We start from the raw sequence: 18789 nt of genomic DNA, 5'->3' as shown, positions 1-18789 counted from the left end.
ATGTGTGAAATATCTGGTGTGAAGTTGCTGCCCAGGTTTTTTCCAATAGTTCTTTGGTAAATTGGGGTCAATTGTCATTTTTTGTGAAGCATGCTCTGTGTTCCTTTGCCCTTCACATGTTCTCCCTGTCTGTCTGATGTATATGGCATTGCAGTAATCAAGTTTATAAATCCATGCATTGTGCCAATTAGGTATTTTAGGAGAATCAATTGTTTTTTTCAAGAGTGTCTTTTAAAATGCAGTCTTGATTTTCTTGTATTTTCAGTGAAATGTCCTGCTACTCTCATAAATGACATACCTTTTCCACCAACCTCAACTCCAGGTTGCCAAATTGATCACTTCCTTAAAGTTGCAAGTCATTTTGGATCACGGAGCAACCCCCCCTCCCATCACAGAGTATAAAAACCTCTTTACTTCCTCTAGAGTCAACATCTATGTACAGGATCTGTCCCAAAAATAAGTAGTGATGAGTAGTTGTTTTTTCAACTCAAAATGCATTATACACAAATAATTTGTGCCTCAGGGAAAGACAGAGAACAGTAAGTTTCACGTGGAAGTCCTCAAAGGCTGTGGGAAAGAGTACAATGTGTCAGCAAGGAGATCTTTGCCAACTGGAGGATCACACAAACGCACCATCCTGCACTGCCTTATTCATGACCAAGAACAAGATGGCAACGCTGCTCAATCCACTCTATGTGGTACTGTTGGAATTATTTTTTGTTTCCAAGTATAAAAAGGAGCTCACAAGGCTACCGTTTTGGAATGTTGGATAATCCCAAAGAGGCCATGGTGAGGTGCCTGATCAAGGTTTCCGTCGATGCCTTCCAAGAGGTGTACCGTGACTGGGAGAGGCGCAGGAATCTGTGACTCATTGCACAGGGTGCTATTTAGAAGAATTTTAGTAATTTGTACTTTGATCTGCAATAAATTGTAATTCTATTTATTTTTCGGATGGACCCAGTAAGATGTAACTGGGTTATTTAAACTCTTTTACTATTTTTACAGGTGATACCCAAGGTTACAGATAAGTTCACATGTCTAAATATTCCATTCAAATATGAGGGAAACAAAATTTGCACTTTTCCACAGATTTATTTGTAACATAAAACTTGTTTCAGTTTATCAAACCATCTTCAGGCACAAGGCAAGATTCAACTTGTGATACATCATATTTATACGATTGAAGAAGGGGGGGGAGGGAAGGAGTGAGGAGAGTTAAATCAATGTGATTCTATATAGCCCATAAATATTTCTGTTAATAGTGGGTTCAGGGGAGATCCCATTGCTAAGCCGTTTGTTTGATGATAAACACATTATTGAATAAAAAATAATTCTGATTTGCACCCAGCTCCATGTGTAAATGTAGTTCCCCCTCCATCCTAACATAGTGTGTAGGAGTGTCTCAGTAAATCCTAGGTGGGTAACAAAGTTTATTGAATGGACACAGAAGTAAATAAATTTTTTACGTCACAGGAAACTAGTTTGGAGTTGGGAGGTGAAGAGAGATGGTGAAGATTACGTGTTAAGTGAATGGAATTCTTAACACTATATTTTGCTGAAAAACTAATGGATTGTCTAAAGATGGTATTTAGTTTGGAGGCTAATTTGTAAGAAGGTGAGCCTATGTGTAATACCACTGAGCAAACAGGTGTTTCATCTTAAGGAATTTTCGGGAGGCCGTAAAAATCTAGAAGGCCCAGGATTCAATTGTAATAATTTTCACTTTCTGAGAACAATTTAGAGCAGGTGGATAAAGCTGTTTTCACACTTATTTCGAATCCTAGCGGTTTGGTCATGAGGGAGGATCACAAAGGAGTTATCTGTCAACACATTGTTACATTTTTCGATATAAGATTTGTTTAAGATTTTTATGCTATCCCTTTCATCTGCTTTAGAGATGATCAGATTTTCTTTTTCTATTTTCTGCTTGATGGATCTTAACACATTATTATATTTTAGGTCCACTTTCTTGAGGTGGGAACTATCTTAGTTGTCAAGATGGGAGGTGATAATATCTACCGCATTTTGTTTAATGCCTGCATGTTCACCATGGAGGACGACTTCACAGTCCACTATCAAAGATTTAAAGGGGTGTTGTGTCAGAGACTGAGCAGGGACAGACTTCAAACCTTTTTGTAGTAGTCCAAACTCGGAGCTGATAAAGGAAGAATCAGATAAGTTGACTACTCAAGTATGAAACTTAAAATCCATTTTGAAATCACACTTGGGAGAATGAGTGGTGTTTTCCCACTCATATTGCATGTATTTTTTGTTTATAACAGAACTTTTCTTGGAGGAGACGTCATTTACCAAAGATTTAACATGGTCATGGAGAGAGTGCCACTGAGAGTGATGTGTAGAGCCGATAATAGTGCCACAAGGAAGTGATAATGGTAATGTGAGTAAGCTCTTACTGTACCAATCTCTCAGTTCTCATTGAATCCAGGTTCTCTAGGTAGAGATCACAGCATAAGGAGCCGCTTTTGAGGAAGACTTGGTGGTTAGGTTCACATACTTGGGAGTAAGGTCCAGGTTGAGACAATTCTGGTTGAAGGCTATGTTCAGTTCTGCACAAACTGCCAGAGATTTATTTATTGAACTACTTCATTGGGGCAAGATTGAGACTTCATAGTCCCTTCCTTCCACCCAACCCCTACATATTACATTAAAGACAATTAAAAACACACCAGCCAAGGTGGAGGAAAACTCATCTAGGTGGGAACCGCAACCTATGGGTTGGCAGGTGAGGAGAGTACCCCACCACCACCGAGATTTAAAAGAAACGGCTCCTTAGGTGACTATTCAATTCAAAGCCATTGGACAAACATTACAATCAATCAATTGCAAATTAGGAAATATTAGAAAGTTTTATATAGGGAAATTTGGAGTACATTTCCCCAACCTGAATGAGAGGTGTATCGTAAGGCTTTGGAGAGAGGGTTACTTCATCTGAAATGAAGGAGACTGCATCCCATTCGCCAATCCAATTGTCTACACTTTTGTATTTGATTACCGCAAAGTTGCCTAACAGTTCCTATCAGTTCTGGCCCATTGCTAGAAATTGCTGTGGTTTCCGACATGCACCCACCCTGCCTAATATTCAGAAGTTATTCTTGAATTTCTGCTCTCAATGTACTTGGCCTGATTGACAGAACACAGAGTTGAAAATTGTCATGAATTTGCCATATAAGGGCATTTTCTCCAACTTCCTTCAACAACTGTCATTGATTTGTATTGTTTCTCTGCATCTTCAAACATTGGAGAATCATTTGAGTATAATTACTCCTACACTCATCCCTAAACAAATCTAGCTCCCTCCTCACTAATTGTCCTTTAACCACCCTGTTTCTCCTACCCTCTAACCTTCACATCCCCCTCCATCCTAACATAGTCTTGCCAATTAAGGTCTACCTTCATAAGGGGCCTCCTTCATTCTGCTAAATGTAGGTGTTCTTTCTATCTTCAACATATTTTTCACCTCGTGAAAAAATTGAAAACATAACAAGAAAATTAAATTATAAATTTTATTTACAAACATATGTACTTTACAAAAATGTCTCATAAATAAGTCACTTCATAAAATATACAAGTTTCATTTTAATATCTGACCCTTGATTATGCTGATTTTTCTCTTTTTCATTTGCTTCTTTACCAACTGCTTCTTAATTTTCCTCTTCGCTGCTTTCTCTGGCATGTTTACAGCCTGAAAATCCCCACATATGTTATTTAATTTAAAAAACAGAAATTGTCAATTCAATGCTAGAATTAAATGTGAAACCTTAACGAATTAACTTCTGAAAAGGTAGCACATGATTATAAAGAGAAAATATGAATAGCTTCAAAGCAGTGTTGTTTCACCAACACAAGGCAACTGATTATAAAATGCGACCACATTGCAGCGATCAAGGGCTGGCCCTGCTCACAGCATCACTCACCTCTTGTGCCCGGATCCTTTTGCGTTCCACTCGCCTAGCCCTGAGCCTCCTCTCTATGGCACTCACTGCCGTGGCATATGCTTCCATCCCAGCTTTCTCTTTTATCAATTCACTCACTTCATATGCCAAGCGTCTAAGCTCCTTCCTTTCCTTAGATTTTTTTGGTTCTCCACCCTGCTGTGGCTTGTATTCAATCTCTCGAATCACAGGCTCTAGTATTTGACGAAGATGGCCTTGGAGATTATCTGGCTCACTTGAGAGTTCCAGAGTGACAGCAGCTAGCCACTTGAATACAGCACACCTCTATTAGAGACAAAAAGTGCAAATAAGTGTCTTTAAAAATTTGGAAAAGTTATTCGTAAATCTTTACTGATTATGTTAAACTGAACATTAAAATATAAGAGCAAAAACCACAGCAGTTGGAACAGTATGCATCTAAGAAGTTTGTCACAGGGGTAGGGATATAAAAAAAGAATAGCATTAGGCAAAGATCCCATCACAGAAGGAGGGAATTGATAACAGAAATGTTAAATAAGAAGGTTAACAAAAGACCAGTGAAAACGTGCAGTAAATTATTGATTTCTACATCAAGGGAACATGGTCATTGAAGCAAGGTGACAGGAGTAGATCGGAGGTTTTTGAAATGTGGGGATGGAGAAGGTTAAGTGGACACAAAGGAAAACAAATGAGGAAGTGCTGAGTACAGTGAGGGGAAGCAGGGATTGTTGGAAGAAGACCAAAGGAAACAGGGAAGATGGATGCAGAGCACTTTGATGACAATGGGATGTGATAGAGGGAAGAATATTGGGCAAACGAGGACTGAGCAGAAATAGGATAGGAGGATAGGAAAGTTAGATGGAATGCAGGAAGGAAGTACAAAGGTACCTTGCTTAATGAGTACTTTGGATAGTGAGTAATTTGCATAATAAGCAAAAATATTGCGACCAAGAATGACTTGCTGGGTGAGTGACATTTTGTATCCCGAGTGATTACGAGAGGGGGGATACCCAGAGTAATTGCACTGACTGCTTATATTTGTGTTTAGCACAAATTCCACTACTACTGTTGCGTTGCTGGTGATCACACATTTGTCCAACCTTGTGTTCAGGTATGCTCTATGTGGCTTTTCGCGCACAGTTTAATAATATTTCAGTTTCAATGATTCTCAACTCAATGATTAGCACTATCTCAAGAACAATGAAAAGCTGACTCTTGAAGAGCTTACAGAGTTGCATTGTGTATCACAGGAAGAAGTTATTGCGGGGAGTTTGTCTGAGGAGGAGGTAACAGCAAAGCAACAATCATCTAGCGCAATACAAGAAATGCAGAGAGCGGTTGGAAATTGTTTCATTATACATTAAGAAGTACAACTTTAATAGTTGCACCACAACTTTATATTATGATAATGCTGGGTCGCATTTCCGCAAAATTTGAAGTTAGCAAAAACAAATGTATCTTGACATCATGTGTCATAAAAAATAAACCAATTATTTTAATTCATTTTTTTCTACAAATTTAATTTGCATTTCAGGTTGGTTCATTCCACAATAGAGGAAGAGATGAAGACAACAGTTCTCTGCTGCATCATATATTGAGATGCATCACCTAAATAAGACTGGCTATGCACGCTAAAAAATTAAAAATGATAATGCTATGCTGCATTTTCAAAACAAATTTAAAGAGACTGTAAAAACAAATGTCTCTCAACAGGTTTCCGGTAAAAATTAATCATATGATTCATAAAATGATCATTCAATCATGAATGTATCATAAATAACAAACTAATTATTTTGTTTCTTTTTATTTTCTATGAATAAATTTGCGTTCTTGGTGTTTTCATTCCTCAACAGAAGAAAATGTGATTGTCAATGACAATCCTAAATAATGTCTATATAATTTCCTTGGAATAAATCAGGCACAAAATTTATTTTGTTCAGCATGGAATGCATTATCATGTTTTACATTACTTCAAATGGAAAAAAATGATTCACTAAACGAGTGCTTTGTTTTACGAGAACGGAGCAAATAATGCTCATATTATGAGGTTCCACTGCAGACGGAAATGAAGAGGGGTTTGTTGTAGGGCAGGATGTCAGGTTTTGCCTGGTAAGTTCTCCGTCTAAGAAATGTTACAATCTGTAAGAAAGTATACAATCTGTTCCCATCCAAAACTTACCTTAAATGGTAGACTAACAAATAATAACAATACAGATATTACTACAATTACAGTGATACCCAACAAAAGGCGTATTCATACATCTTGATTTTGCCATGGCAAGCTTCTCCTTTGTTTAATTTCAGAGGATTTGGTGGTTCTTAATGGTTAAATATTATTTTAAATAACTTAGGTGAAAAAATCTTCATATTTCACGCCTTTAATTGAATGCCACATAGTTTCAAGATTATTATATCAAGGGCATTATGTTAGAAAACTGTTAAAACAAAAAAATGTATTGAAAAGAAACTATGAAAGGTAGGTTTATTAAAAAGGTAAATGATTAGTATTTTTTTTCATTGAACTTACTGCCCAAAAAATTAGCCTGATATTATGGCGAGCTGGGGTTTCAAACCCCAGGGATTTAACTATCCATCCAAAAAATGAAAATAACTTACATTAATCACCCCTTCCCCACTGCACTAACTCCTCTCTTGCCCCCTTAACCCTTTTTATTCTTTCACACTTCGGTTTTCTTCTGTCGACAACGGCAAAAGATCACCACTAAAACAGTCCACGGTCAGTGAAAGTACTCTTTTCCATTTCTAAGTATAGTACGTGTATGGTGCTCTAAATTTTATTTTTTTGTCAAGACACTTACTTGGAAAGTGCATGCAACTTATGGCTTGAAAACAATTTTATTTTCAAAGAAATATATAAAAGCTGCTAAGATGTTCCATACTTTTTTCATTAACTAGAATTGCAGCCTCCCTCTGGACTCATCTCAAACATGATTGGCCATAGTGAAAACACTTCATTTCATTAAGAAATTCTGATTTTTTTCAACACCATAAATCACTCAACTTATTCTTTTTATTTATCAAAAACATAAAATGACTGTACCATACTCTGAATGAATTCAATGTTTGAGTTTGGTTTACAAATGATATTGTCATTTACATGCCATGACCTAGTACTAACTTTTTCAAGTATTTTAATTATAACACAATATTGTTATGGTTGAAATAGAAAATATTTTCATTTAGAAAACTGTGGGCCCATTGAGTAAAGAGTCACACTTACCACAGCTGTTTGATTGGGTGTACGTGCCACTTCAGTATTGACGGCGACTCTCATTTTACGAAACATCCAAGACAAGCATAAAGTGTCTTTCTTTTCCTCTTCATCTGTGCTCCTCTTTGAGTCACTGCATTTGACATGTTTTTCGATCTCCATCATCACTCTGGCCAAAAATACTAAATTTTTTACAACCTGTAAATGATAAATTATCAAGGATGTTGAAAATAAGAAGTCTCAGATGAACAATGACAGATAATGTTGGAGGCATTATCAACATGGCAAGATTAAGCATTATACATAATAACGGTTAGTCACAGGCATGGCAATGCCATATGGAGGCACTCCGTCATTCAGTATTTTGAGCAATGAAGCAGGCCTCTGATAAATGAATGTGAAGAGAACACATATTTAGGAAATATTCAATTTGGAAACAGGTAAACCAAAACGATAACCATTCAATCAACTAGATATTCCCTATAATTTTTCTGGTAGTCAAAACGTCACAATTCCTGCTTTTTTGATTTTTCTCAATTGGATGACAGCCTGTTTAATTATTTATGGATTTTCTTTAAATAACATGGAATGAATCATTGATTTTCATTTGTAAAGAAACAGGGCCAATAAAATATTTAAATCAAAAGGTTTAGTGTCACGTACTTGTTCTGCAAGCTCAAACCCTAATCCTTGAGAGTCAAGTTGTGCAGAAAGATCAAGGACCAAGGACTTAAGCCTTGCTTCCACATCTACCATCAGAAATGGTAATTCACTGATAGCAGTCACTGAAGAGGGTGTCCCCTTCAATTGCACTCTCAGGTTCTGAGACAAGGTCTCCCTGGCAGCAACCACAGCCACATCTGCCGCATCAATTGCACCAAACACCACACCCAATATCTGACAGGAGACGAGCCTAATCCATTCGTGGGGGTGAGCCAAAAGACTCTGTGTAATTTCTGAAAGGAAGAAATTGTAAGTTGAAATTTAAGTCACATTACTTCTATTATACCCCAACAAAAATAAACAAGGAAAGAGATGATTAAATTATATTATTATAATGATATTTATTTTGACATAAGTTGGCAGAGTCTTGCCCTGCCAATAGAACAATATTACTGCCACTTTTGATTTTCAAAAGGTAAAACTACCTACAAGTTTGTTTGTATACGTTCATCCTTAAGGCTGGATGGATAAAAGGGGGACAGACAATGAGTGAGTGCTCTAATCATTCAGGTGGCCTGTTAAAGAAATCTGCCATGCTAATATGGGATCAGTTTCAAAGCTACAGAGCAGAAGCTGTCAAAAATTAAGTCAACAAACTGAAGTCTCAAGTAATTGTAGTGTAACACCAGGTGGCCTGAAGAGCACTCTACAACCATTAGATGTTTGCATTAATGTACCATTTGAAGTACCAGCTGGATGCAGCCTACAGACTTTGGATTGACACCATTAGTAAGGAGGAAGAGGCTAGTATTTTGTAGTTTTGTGTATGGGTCAAAACTTCATGGAATGATGTGGAATGTGAGAGAGTATCATTTGAAAAATGTTGAATTATAAACATATTGGATGGCAGAGAGGATAGTTTGCTATAAAATGGCTCAGTTTCTGAAAAGGAGGCTTCAAGTGCTTCTTGATTTAGCTCCAGAGATGAATTTCTAGGTTCTGAGATTGGCAATGAAAAGGAGGTGCCTAGCTAAATTGTTCCATAATTATATTTTTGCACAGGACTTTCCAAAATCCTACTTCGGATGGGCTAAAATTGTTGGAGAAATGCTAGGAAAAAAGTATCTAGCTAAGAGGAGAATATGTTGCAAAAAATCTACGAAAATGTTGTAATTTTTCCTAAAGACTTATTGAATCACACACATAACACATGATATCCTCAGCTGAGTAGCCACTCCAGACTTGCTCTTCAAATTAACAAAATTTTTTGATTTTATCTGACTGTAATTCAATCAAATTGACATGGTTTTCCAACAAAAATCAACCTGTTAGTATAAAACTTCAAACATCCCCCAAAGTTTTCAGTCATGATAGTATCCACAATGGGTGAAGGGTATGACCATGAGACAAAGAGTCGAAAAACAGGTTGAGGGAAATAAAATATTTTCAATTAAAAGTTCCGCTGATTAAATTATACCAAACAGTTAAACCACCATCAATAACATTAAGTATTTATTATTATAAAATCTTGCCCACTAACCTGCAATTTGATTTGTGTATGCCATCCACTGCGGTTTTGATTGTGTTTCAGGACAGGTCATAAAAATTTTAAGGATGAGCTGCAGAATTTGAAAAAGGTGAGGATCTTTAAACTCTTCCATGTCTTTGCAACCATTGGGGAGCGGGTCTTTTGAGTCAAGGGGTGCATTAGTCCCTCCCCCACATCCCTCTTCCTCCATATCAACGAGCAATGATGCAGCTTCCACTGACTCCTCTCCATCTGCATCAGACTCAGACTCATCCATGTTATTGATTTTTACATACTTCCCTGGTTCATTATCACAGGGAGTGTGACACTCTACATTGAGGTCATCAGACTGCTCCAAAAAACCACCATATGGCATTCTGCCTTGCTTTCCTGATTCACTGTTCTCAGTAGCATTAACTTTAGGAAATAGTTTGAATTTTTTTTTGCACTGATCATCAGTCTTTATGGGCTCATAAATTATTTGCAACTGGCCCACGATCAGAGGCATAAGGGCACCAAGATGAGCAGAAAAGGCATCACCTTCAGCCAACACAAAAATGCCACAGAGCTGCGCAGCAACTTGCTGGTGTACAACCTGCAGAGACAAAGGCATGTGATTATAGCAGAGTAGCAGTGAAAGTAACTAAAGAGAACATGAGGCCCCTTAAGAAACATGGTGGCCAAGGATAAATACATTTCCTAATTCAGAGATGCTTACTTTCAAAGGAGAACGAAATGATTTACCTTTAGGCTTTTTAAAACAATATTATAATCTTTCCTTAAAGCATGCCCTCTCTGCCCTGTACTTATAACTCAAGAGTATACCTGGGAGTACAACTAATATCAAATAAAATAGTCCATATGGTCCCCAATTCCTCAGCAAGATATTTTTTCCACCCATAATGTGCGACAATGTTTTGTGTTTCACTCTGACTCAATTGCCTCTCCCAGTGGCATAAGATATGGATTCCTTCGGAGATCTCCATGTCCGAAAATGAAATGAAAGTTTCACAATTGTGACAAATTCGGACTTTCACAGTTGTCGCTAACTCCTAAAGGAAAAATCAAACGAGCTTATGCTAAGAAAGTCCGACAATGGGTTTCTGCGGCTTGGAGAACCCTTTCTGAGGAAAAGATTGTGAAAATTATCAAGAAGTGCAGTATCATCAACAAGATGAACGGCACAGATAATGATGAACTTCGGGAGAAGGATGATGACAATGACATCTTTGCCGATGAGGATGACAAAAGAAAATGTTTTCAAATTCCATAGGTTATAGATTAGTTTGTCCTTAACTACAGCTTCACAACATGCATTTTACATGCACTTTTTTTCTGTTCAGATGCTGAGTGGGAGCAAAGTGATTCTTCCAGAACTTCAGACGAAGAAGACAACGATTAAGAGGGTTACCTAACGTTGCATCGAAAAAGAATCGAAGTAAACTAAACAATGAAATTACCCTTTACCAACTTTTCCGTTATTGTGCTTTTACTTAAGTTCCTTTGGAAATCAAATACTAAGACATTTACTTCTGTTCTGTTATGCCTACTTGTAATAAGCACGCTAGTATACTGGCACAGTGCTGTGACGTCCGGGAGTAATACAGGGCAATAGTGTGGGTCGCATATGTTGCCTCCCACCTGTTCTTACATCTGATCTTAACCGACAAATCTAAGATGCACCCAGATTTTTGAGAGGAAGAAAAAAGGTGTCTTAGATTTGAAGAAATACAGTAATGTTTCAGTATCGGCTATGGAGCAGGTACAGGGGCAACCTCTCTCCTCTCATTGAAAAAGTTGACACAGTGCATTCAGCTATTCTATTACCTCTGAATCCTTCATCCATGTAAGCACTATATCAAAGAGTTGATCCCTGGATTGATGTGGCAGTCGCATTAGCAGAGATTTGATAACAGTGGCAACATGACGTCTGCAATCTGGCACTTCTTCTTCCATCAAGCGAGCACTCAATGATACAAACATAATGCCACTAAGCTGCTTAATTTTGTCCTGAAAAAATGATAATTAGGTGAAATAAAAACTGAAATAAGGAAATTATGTCTAAGCTACACAGGATTAAGCAATTTTCAATTTACCATAGATTTAGCATATTTTATTTATTTTCAATTAGGATAGATGGATTTATTTATTTGTATTTACAATATACTCTCAATTATGCATCCTCTAATGGATGCACAATGAAGCTTGGATAATTGAAAAACATGGATACCCAAAATATGTGAAAAACATGGTCGTGAGATAAATGGATATACAAACTGAGACTCTCCTGTTTCATTCCTTGTGATTAATTCCAATTACTATAGCACTGGAAAGTACAGTTTTTCATTTTTTGGCCATTTTATATAAGGAGTGACAAATTTACACGAACACAAAATTACCATTAAGTGAATAGCAGGACGTATTTACCCTGGAAAGCTGAACCAATCAAGTATTCAGGAAAAAGACATATGATGGGCAAAGAATGAATATGGACAAAGGATTGCTGATATGGATTCATATTCATCATATGCTACAAAATTCAAACAATGCAGTGTAGGTAGTCAATGACTTATTTGCTGCCTAGCAAGTGAAGATATGTACTTGCTTGGCTTAAAGGAGAATGTGATTCTAAGAGCTAATGAATGCCAGGGAAATGATAATAGGAAAGTATGGATAGTACAATAATGCTTAAATTAAAAAATTAAATGTTACTGACAACTTTTAATTTTGTGAAATAATACACTTTTACGAAAGCCCAGGTATTTCAACCATGTATTTTTCAAAAAATATATCAAAGTTTTTAAGTATTTAATTATCTAAACGATTGTAAGTTAATTATAATTTCAAGGAGCTGCGTAGAGAGTAGTAACATGGATAATATAGAGTTTACTTTAAAGCTACTCTATCCTGAGAGCCACTGGAATTAGTTAGGGACTGATTGTTATTATTAAATTCATACTAGGCACAAGGTTGATACAGGGAGTGTTTAGGGATCACTCATCAAATTGAGATTTCACCCCAATAACATTTTGGTCTGAAAATTTTCACTCTTTTTTCCAAACCTAAAATTGATTCACGAAAATTATGAAAAATTATGAGGTCAGTTTAATTAAACTTTAAGTTACAACAATAAACTCACACATACCTCAGGAAACAGCGAAATCATAGAATAAATAAACTCAAGAGCTGACTGACGGCCTGATAATAGCTCATAGTCCAGCTGCCCCAAAAAAAATGCAACATGCCGCTCCAGTTTCTGTTTGTTTAGAGGGTAGTCCATCAGAAATTGCAGGAATACCTATGGAAGGATAAATGTATAGAACAAAAAATAAGAACTACTATCTGTAAAACAAAAATAAAGAGCAATGAGAGCATAGAAATGAGAGTAAATATGTAAAGGAGAGACAAGTGAAAACTTAAATATAAAGCATCATTTAGTATGGCTTGGGTAAATAGTCGAAACAGTGGGTTTCTAAAGGCAATCCCACTACAAAGAAGGCAAAGATGGCAAAATTGGATGCTTTCCAGCTCAAGAAAACTTTAAACAATTTGGAAATGATTCCCAGGATATCTGGGAGATTTCATTTCCAGGATCATATTTTGGCCTGGGATTGAAAGTGAGAAGAATTTCAGGGATTGTGATAGTTCAGGAGCAGATTTTAACTCCTTAAGATATCCAATATTTAGCAAGACTCTTTTTGAGATGGCAATTATACATTATACCCTATGCCATCTTTAGTCATTTTGCTGTGCCATGATGGTTAAAGGCATGTCATTGCATTAACATACAATTTTGAAAACTGTTAATTACACAATGATCAACCCATTTGGAAAATAATCCCCAAGTCTTCAGAGATGATAACTCTCTTCCATTGGGAAATGTTGCCAGATGTACCATTCCCTGCAAGGTACACAGACTCAAAAGGAGACAGTGAAATCTTAGAAAGGGAGAGAGAAGGAGAGCCGAAATAAGCTACACCCAATGCATCCCCCTTTTTCACTCCGACCACCACCATGGAGCATCATGATAAAAGAGCCACCATGTGAGCATTCCACCAGAGTAGAATGTAACCATCACAGAAATATTTCCAAAAAAATAACTGAGTCATTCAGCTTTCAATCTTTGATGGAACCACTATATACTTTTGTTGATCCATACATGCATCAACAAAAATTCATTAATAAACTTTAATGTGAATTCAAAACTATACAAAATATCAAATTTTAATTTGATATTTAATGGAAACACTGAATAAATATGGTGAAATAAGGTTAGGAATAAGGCACAGAGAGACTCTTATATTCACTTTTGGCGTAAAAATTCAAAGTTGAACGAATTGCTGCCATCATTACTCAAGAACATAAAGATATACATTGATTAACATTAATTGAGTAAACATGAATATTCTGTGGTTTTTGGGCATGTAAATGTAAGGTTTCACTGTACATAAAAATTTTTCTCTATCCATTAATTCATTTTGGAATCTTGTTTTACGATGACATTTACTGAAAATAAAATTATTCTATGAAAAATTGGATTAAGTTCTCGTGTATCATCATCACACTCTAGGGAACTGACCTTCATTTCACAGTAAATGCAGGAGTTAGAGAAAAAAAGGGTTCACTTTAAATTGTTTAGACACAATTTAATAAACTAATGCACTAACTCACCTGACGAGACTGAGCTTGGATGTGGGGGGCTTGGGCTGAGACAGACAGCTTAGCCACTCTCATCATGAGTGGAGGTATTATGGGCGACCTCAGCCTCCGAGCAATCACCGATCTTATCACTCCAAATGCAGTGGCTGTCCTTGCTGGTCCACCGGAGCTCCCTCCTGTCTCTCCACCCAGATCAAGGTCACGGGAGACGCACGTCAACAGGGCACTTAGATGATCTTCTTCCACGGTGAGAGTGCGCACATTTCGGATTAGGACTGCTACTGTCTGAGATATCAAAAGAAATAATCGGAACCAATTGACTTACCTTCTCCACATAAACACATAAAGAGGACAATCAGGGAATTGTTCTTTATTTCCCAAAGCTACTCTATCATCATTATCATGTGCCACACCAATTACAACATGTAATAATCAAGTATTTAAAAGCAAAACAATGGTGCTCCCATGCAGATACATATCACATTACATGAGTGTCTCAGCACTACATAACAGCTGGGGATCATCAAGATCTATGCAATGTAAAATGAAGATTATCTTCTAGCATGATAAATGACCCATGTTTTTCATACATAATATGTGTACTGGTATACATTATGCTCTGGTTTGCAGATGAAATTGCAGTAGTGGCGGAAACGCGAGAGGACCTGCATGAAACTCCAAGGGCTATGGAACAAGTACTGGGAGAATATAATAGGAACATCAACAAGATGAAAAGTAAAACCCTTGTGTGTGGAAGAGAAAAGCTGATGTTCATATCACAATTTGAGGGGTGAAACTAGAGCAAGTGGAATCCTTCATCTACCTGGGCAGCACCATTACATGGGATAGAAGAAGTTCAACTGACATCAAGCGAAGAATAGCCCACGCTAAGAGCGCATTCATGAAGAGGCTATTACTATGTTCAAAGAACATAACGCTGGAAACAAGGTAGCAATTCGTCAAGACTTTCGTCTGGAGCATGGTGCTCTAGGGTTCCAAGACTTAGAGCAATGAAAAAGTGGAGCAGCGAAGAATTGAAGCCTTTGAAACAAGGTGCTGGAGGAGAATGCTGAAGATTAAATCAACAGACAAAGTAAGAAACGAGGAAGTATATAGAGGAGCAGAAGAGGATAGGACCATATGGAGAACTCTGCAGCAAAGAAGAAATAGATAGATTGGACACACACTGAGGCACAATGGATTGATTAGGAATATAATAGAAAGGAATATTTCACGAGGAAGACCAAGAGACATGTAAATAGGACAAATTAGGAAGGACATATAACAGAGAAGGTATCAGGGATTGAGGGAATTGACATTAAATAGATAAGAATGGAGGGCTGCAGTGAACCAATCATAGGATTGCAATACTGATAATGATAAATATTTAATAATAAAGGGGCCATGAAGAATGAGATTATCAGCTTAGAGTAGGTGGATCGTAGGTATTAAGATTCATTTCTAAATATGTACTTAAATGTTAACTCTTACTTTCTTTTCCTCATGTTCCTATTCTTGCACTACGGCTTGACATCTATGAAAATGTAGTTTGTCAACATAAAAATTAACAGACATGGGAAGGGCATGAAGTACCCGGCCTGACCTAAAGATGGCAGTAGTTGTTTGAAAAATAACACTATTAGAAAGTCTGCAATCTATAAAGCATATGTCTCAAGTTTGAAGACCCCCCAAATTTTTTTGTATATGTTTGGCAGCCATCAATAGTGAACGTTTTCAGTGAATTTGTGAAAATAGAGAAAATTGGTCATTATTTGATACAATACTTTTATTTGAAAGACCCAGCCCAACCAATATACTACCTTGAACAAAAAGTTCCCGGAATAACCACCGTGTGGCGCTCCCATCGTTCCGATTTGAGTTCTGTTTTTTTTGTTAAATTGGTACATCTGTTGTTGATATTCCCTTTAAATCTTAGTGTCATAACTTGACATTTGCAAAAGTTACGTAGCCAAGAGTACATCTATCTCTGTGTGTGTTGGCGATTTTTTACAATTTCAGAAATGGATTTAAATTTGCAACAACGAACTTGTATTAAATTTTGCGTAAAAAACGGATTTAGTGGCGCACGGACGTTGGAAATGTTGGAAAAGTGTTTCGGCAACGATTCTCTAAAAAAAACGGTCGTTTACCAGTGGCACGAGCGGTTCAGAAGTGGTCGTGAGTCAATCGAAGATGATGAACACAGTGGCAGACCATCGACATCGAAAGTCGGTGAAAAAATTGATAAAGTAAAAGAAATGTTGGTCAATAACCGCAAATTAACCATCAGAGAAATAGCGGAGGACTTGAACATTGCCTATGGATCCGCCCAAGACATTGTGGTTAATGATTTGGGTTTCCGTCGTGTAGCAGCAAAGTTGGTGCCAAAAGACCTCAATTTCATGCAAAAAAGAGACCGTGTTGACGTCGCAAAAGACATGATTTGCGAGGCTGAATCCGATCCCACATTCATCAAAAGGATCATTACTGGAGACGAGACGTGGGTTTATGAGTACGACACGCAATCCAGACATCAGGCAAGTGAATGGCGTTCACCAAATGAGCCGAGACCAAAACAACCACGTCGTTTTCAGTCAAAAAAGAAGGCAATGCTGACGGTTTTCATGGATTACAATGGTGTAGTGCATCATGAATTTTTGCCAGAAGGCCAGACAGTAAACAAAGAGTATTATTTGGGCGTTATGAGACGTTTGCGTGAAGCAATTCGCCGAAAGAGACCAGAAATGTGGGCAGAAAACTCGTGGATTTTGCACCATGATAATGCACCGTCGCACAGTGCTATCATTATTCGTAATTTTTTGACGAAAAATGCAACAAATACCATCCAACAGCCACCGAATTCACCTGATTTGGCTCCCTGTGACTTCTTTCTGTTCAATCAAGTTAAAAAACCATTACGGGGAACGCGTTTTAGCAGCCGAGAGGAAGTAATGGAAAAATCGCAGGAAGCACTGATGGACATACCGAAAACCGACCGTAACTTTTGCAAATGTCAAGTTATGACACTAAGATTTAAAGGGAATATCAACAACAGATGTACCAATTTAACAAAAAAAAACAGAACTCAAATCGGAACGATGGGAGCGCCACACGGTGGTTATTCCGGGAACTTTTTGATCAAGGTAGTATAAGCTGATCCACATTCTGCTCTGGGTGAGTGTGCTCCTTCATTTACAACAGTAAAATATTGGGTAGTAGAGTTTAAATGAGGTTGTATGAGCTATCAAGACGAGTATCACATTGGTCGCCCAAATGAGGTGACGACTCCAGAAACGGTGAAGAAAATCTACGAAGTGATACTCGATGAATGTCGACTGCAAGTGAGCAAGTAAGCAGGCATAGTAGGCATTTTAAAAAGGCAGTATATCACATATTAACTAAAATTTGGACATGAGAAAGCTGTGTGCAAGATCGGTGCCATGTTTGCTCACACTTGAGCAAAACCAGTGCCATGAAGATGTTTCAATTGAGTGTTTAGCAAAGTTTCACAGCAACAAAGCCCAATTTTTGTGTCGTTTCATAACCATGGATGATACACGGGTCCATTACGTCAGACCTGAGACAAAAGAACAATCAAAACAATGGATTCAACAGGGAAAACTGGCTCCAAATAAGGTGAAGACCTTTTCATCTGAAGGCAAGGTCATGGCATCGGTTTTTGGGATGCACATAGGATAATTTTCATTAAATATCTTGAAAAAGGATAAACTATCAACGGCGAGTATCATGCAAACTTATTGCAACATTCGAGTAAACAAATCAAGCAAAATCGGCTGCATTTGGCTAAGAAGAAAGTGTTGTTTCATCAAAACAATGCACCAGCTCACAAATGCATTATTGCAACGGCCAAAATTTAAGAATTAAGGTTTGAATTGCTACCTCATGCATCCTATTTGCCAGATTTAGCCACCTCAGATTATTTTCTGTTCGAAAACTTGAAAAAATGGCTCAGTGGTCCAAGATTTTCCAACCGTGAAGAAGTGATGCCGGCAATTAATGCCTATTTTGAGGAGCAAGACAGTTCTTATTATAAAAAGGGCATCCAACTTATTGAACATTGCTGGGAAAAGTGTATAGAGCTGGAAGGAGATTATATTGAAAAATACATAATTTTTCATCATACTTTGAGCTACTATCAATCCAAATTCGCCTCAGATACACCAAACTTTCAAATTGCAGCCCACTCATTGATTTCTTATTTTATCTATTACACTGAGGTTCAATTTCATCTCAAAACTACACCTTAATTCTTTTGATATGTTTGCCCTTTGCAATTGCACCACATACAGTGGAATCTCAACCTAATAGGAGCTCATGGCCTCTACATAAACACTTGCTACATTGAATGGTATTGCCATCACAAAAATATGTGAACTAAGATAAGAATTGTTGCCACACCCGCCTTATTTGCCTGATTTTGCATTATCAGATTTCCATCTCTTCCCGAAGCTCAAAATTTTCCTCAGTGGACAGAGATTCTCTTTAAACAATGAAAGAACAGCCAAAATAGACAGGTATTTTGAAGGCCTGAAGAAACCTAATTTTTGCTGCGTTCAAGACATCGGAACATCACAGGACTAATTGCCTTATTGAACAGGGAGACTACATTGAAAGGTAAGCCATTCAATTCTATTCCATTCTGAGAACTTTTCTAATTACCCTTGTACTAATAATTAGTGGTCAGCTTTCTGTAATATTTAATCCAAAAATGTAGTTTATACCATTGGTAAAAGAATATCAACCAGGAAACAATT

At 37.3% G+C, this 18789-nt stretch overlaps 1 protein-coding gene across 1 annotated transcript in view; it reads right to left on the bottom strand.

Moving 5' to 3' along the window:
* Positions 1 to 3563: 3563 nt before the first annotated feature.
* The window catches only part of LOC139691848 (small subunit processome component 20 homolog), a 71006-nt gene continuing 55780 nt past the window's right edge, over positions 3564 to 18789 (bottom strand). The window contains exons 30-37 of the mRNA XM_071589757.1: positions 14027 to 14299; positions 12501 to 12653; positions 11183 to 11365; positions 9368 to 9950; positions 7828 to 8120; positions 7174 to 7362; positions 3936 to 4238; positions 3564 to 3703 (exon numbers count right to left, since the gene is read on the bottom strand). Of these exons, the coding sequence (XP_071445858.1) occupies positions 3593 to 3703; positions 3936 to 4238; positions 7174 to 7362; positions 7828 to 8120; positions 9368 to 9950; positions 11183 to 11365; positions 12501 to 12653; positions 14027 to 14299 (2088 nt within the window). The 3' untranslated portion in view covers positions 3564 to 3592. The remainder of the gene's footprint in view (positions 3704 to 3935; positions 4239 to 7173; positions 7363 to 7827; positions 8121 to 9367; positions 9951 to 11182; positions 11366 to 12500; positions 12654 to 14026; positions 14300 to 18789) is intronic.

Source organism: Hetaerina americana, unplaced genomic scaffold (genome assembly GCF_022747635.1).
Source record: "Hetaerina americana unplaced genomic scaffold, ioHetAmer1.1.p SCAF_4, whole genome shotgun sequence".
Lineage (NCBI taxonomy): Eukaryota > Metazoa > Arthropoda > Insecta > Odonata > Calopterygidae > Hetaerina > Hetaerina americana.
Note: the sequence above shows the minus strand (reverse complement) of the source record. Positions and strands in the feature narration are given on the sequence as shown.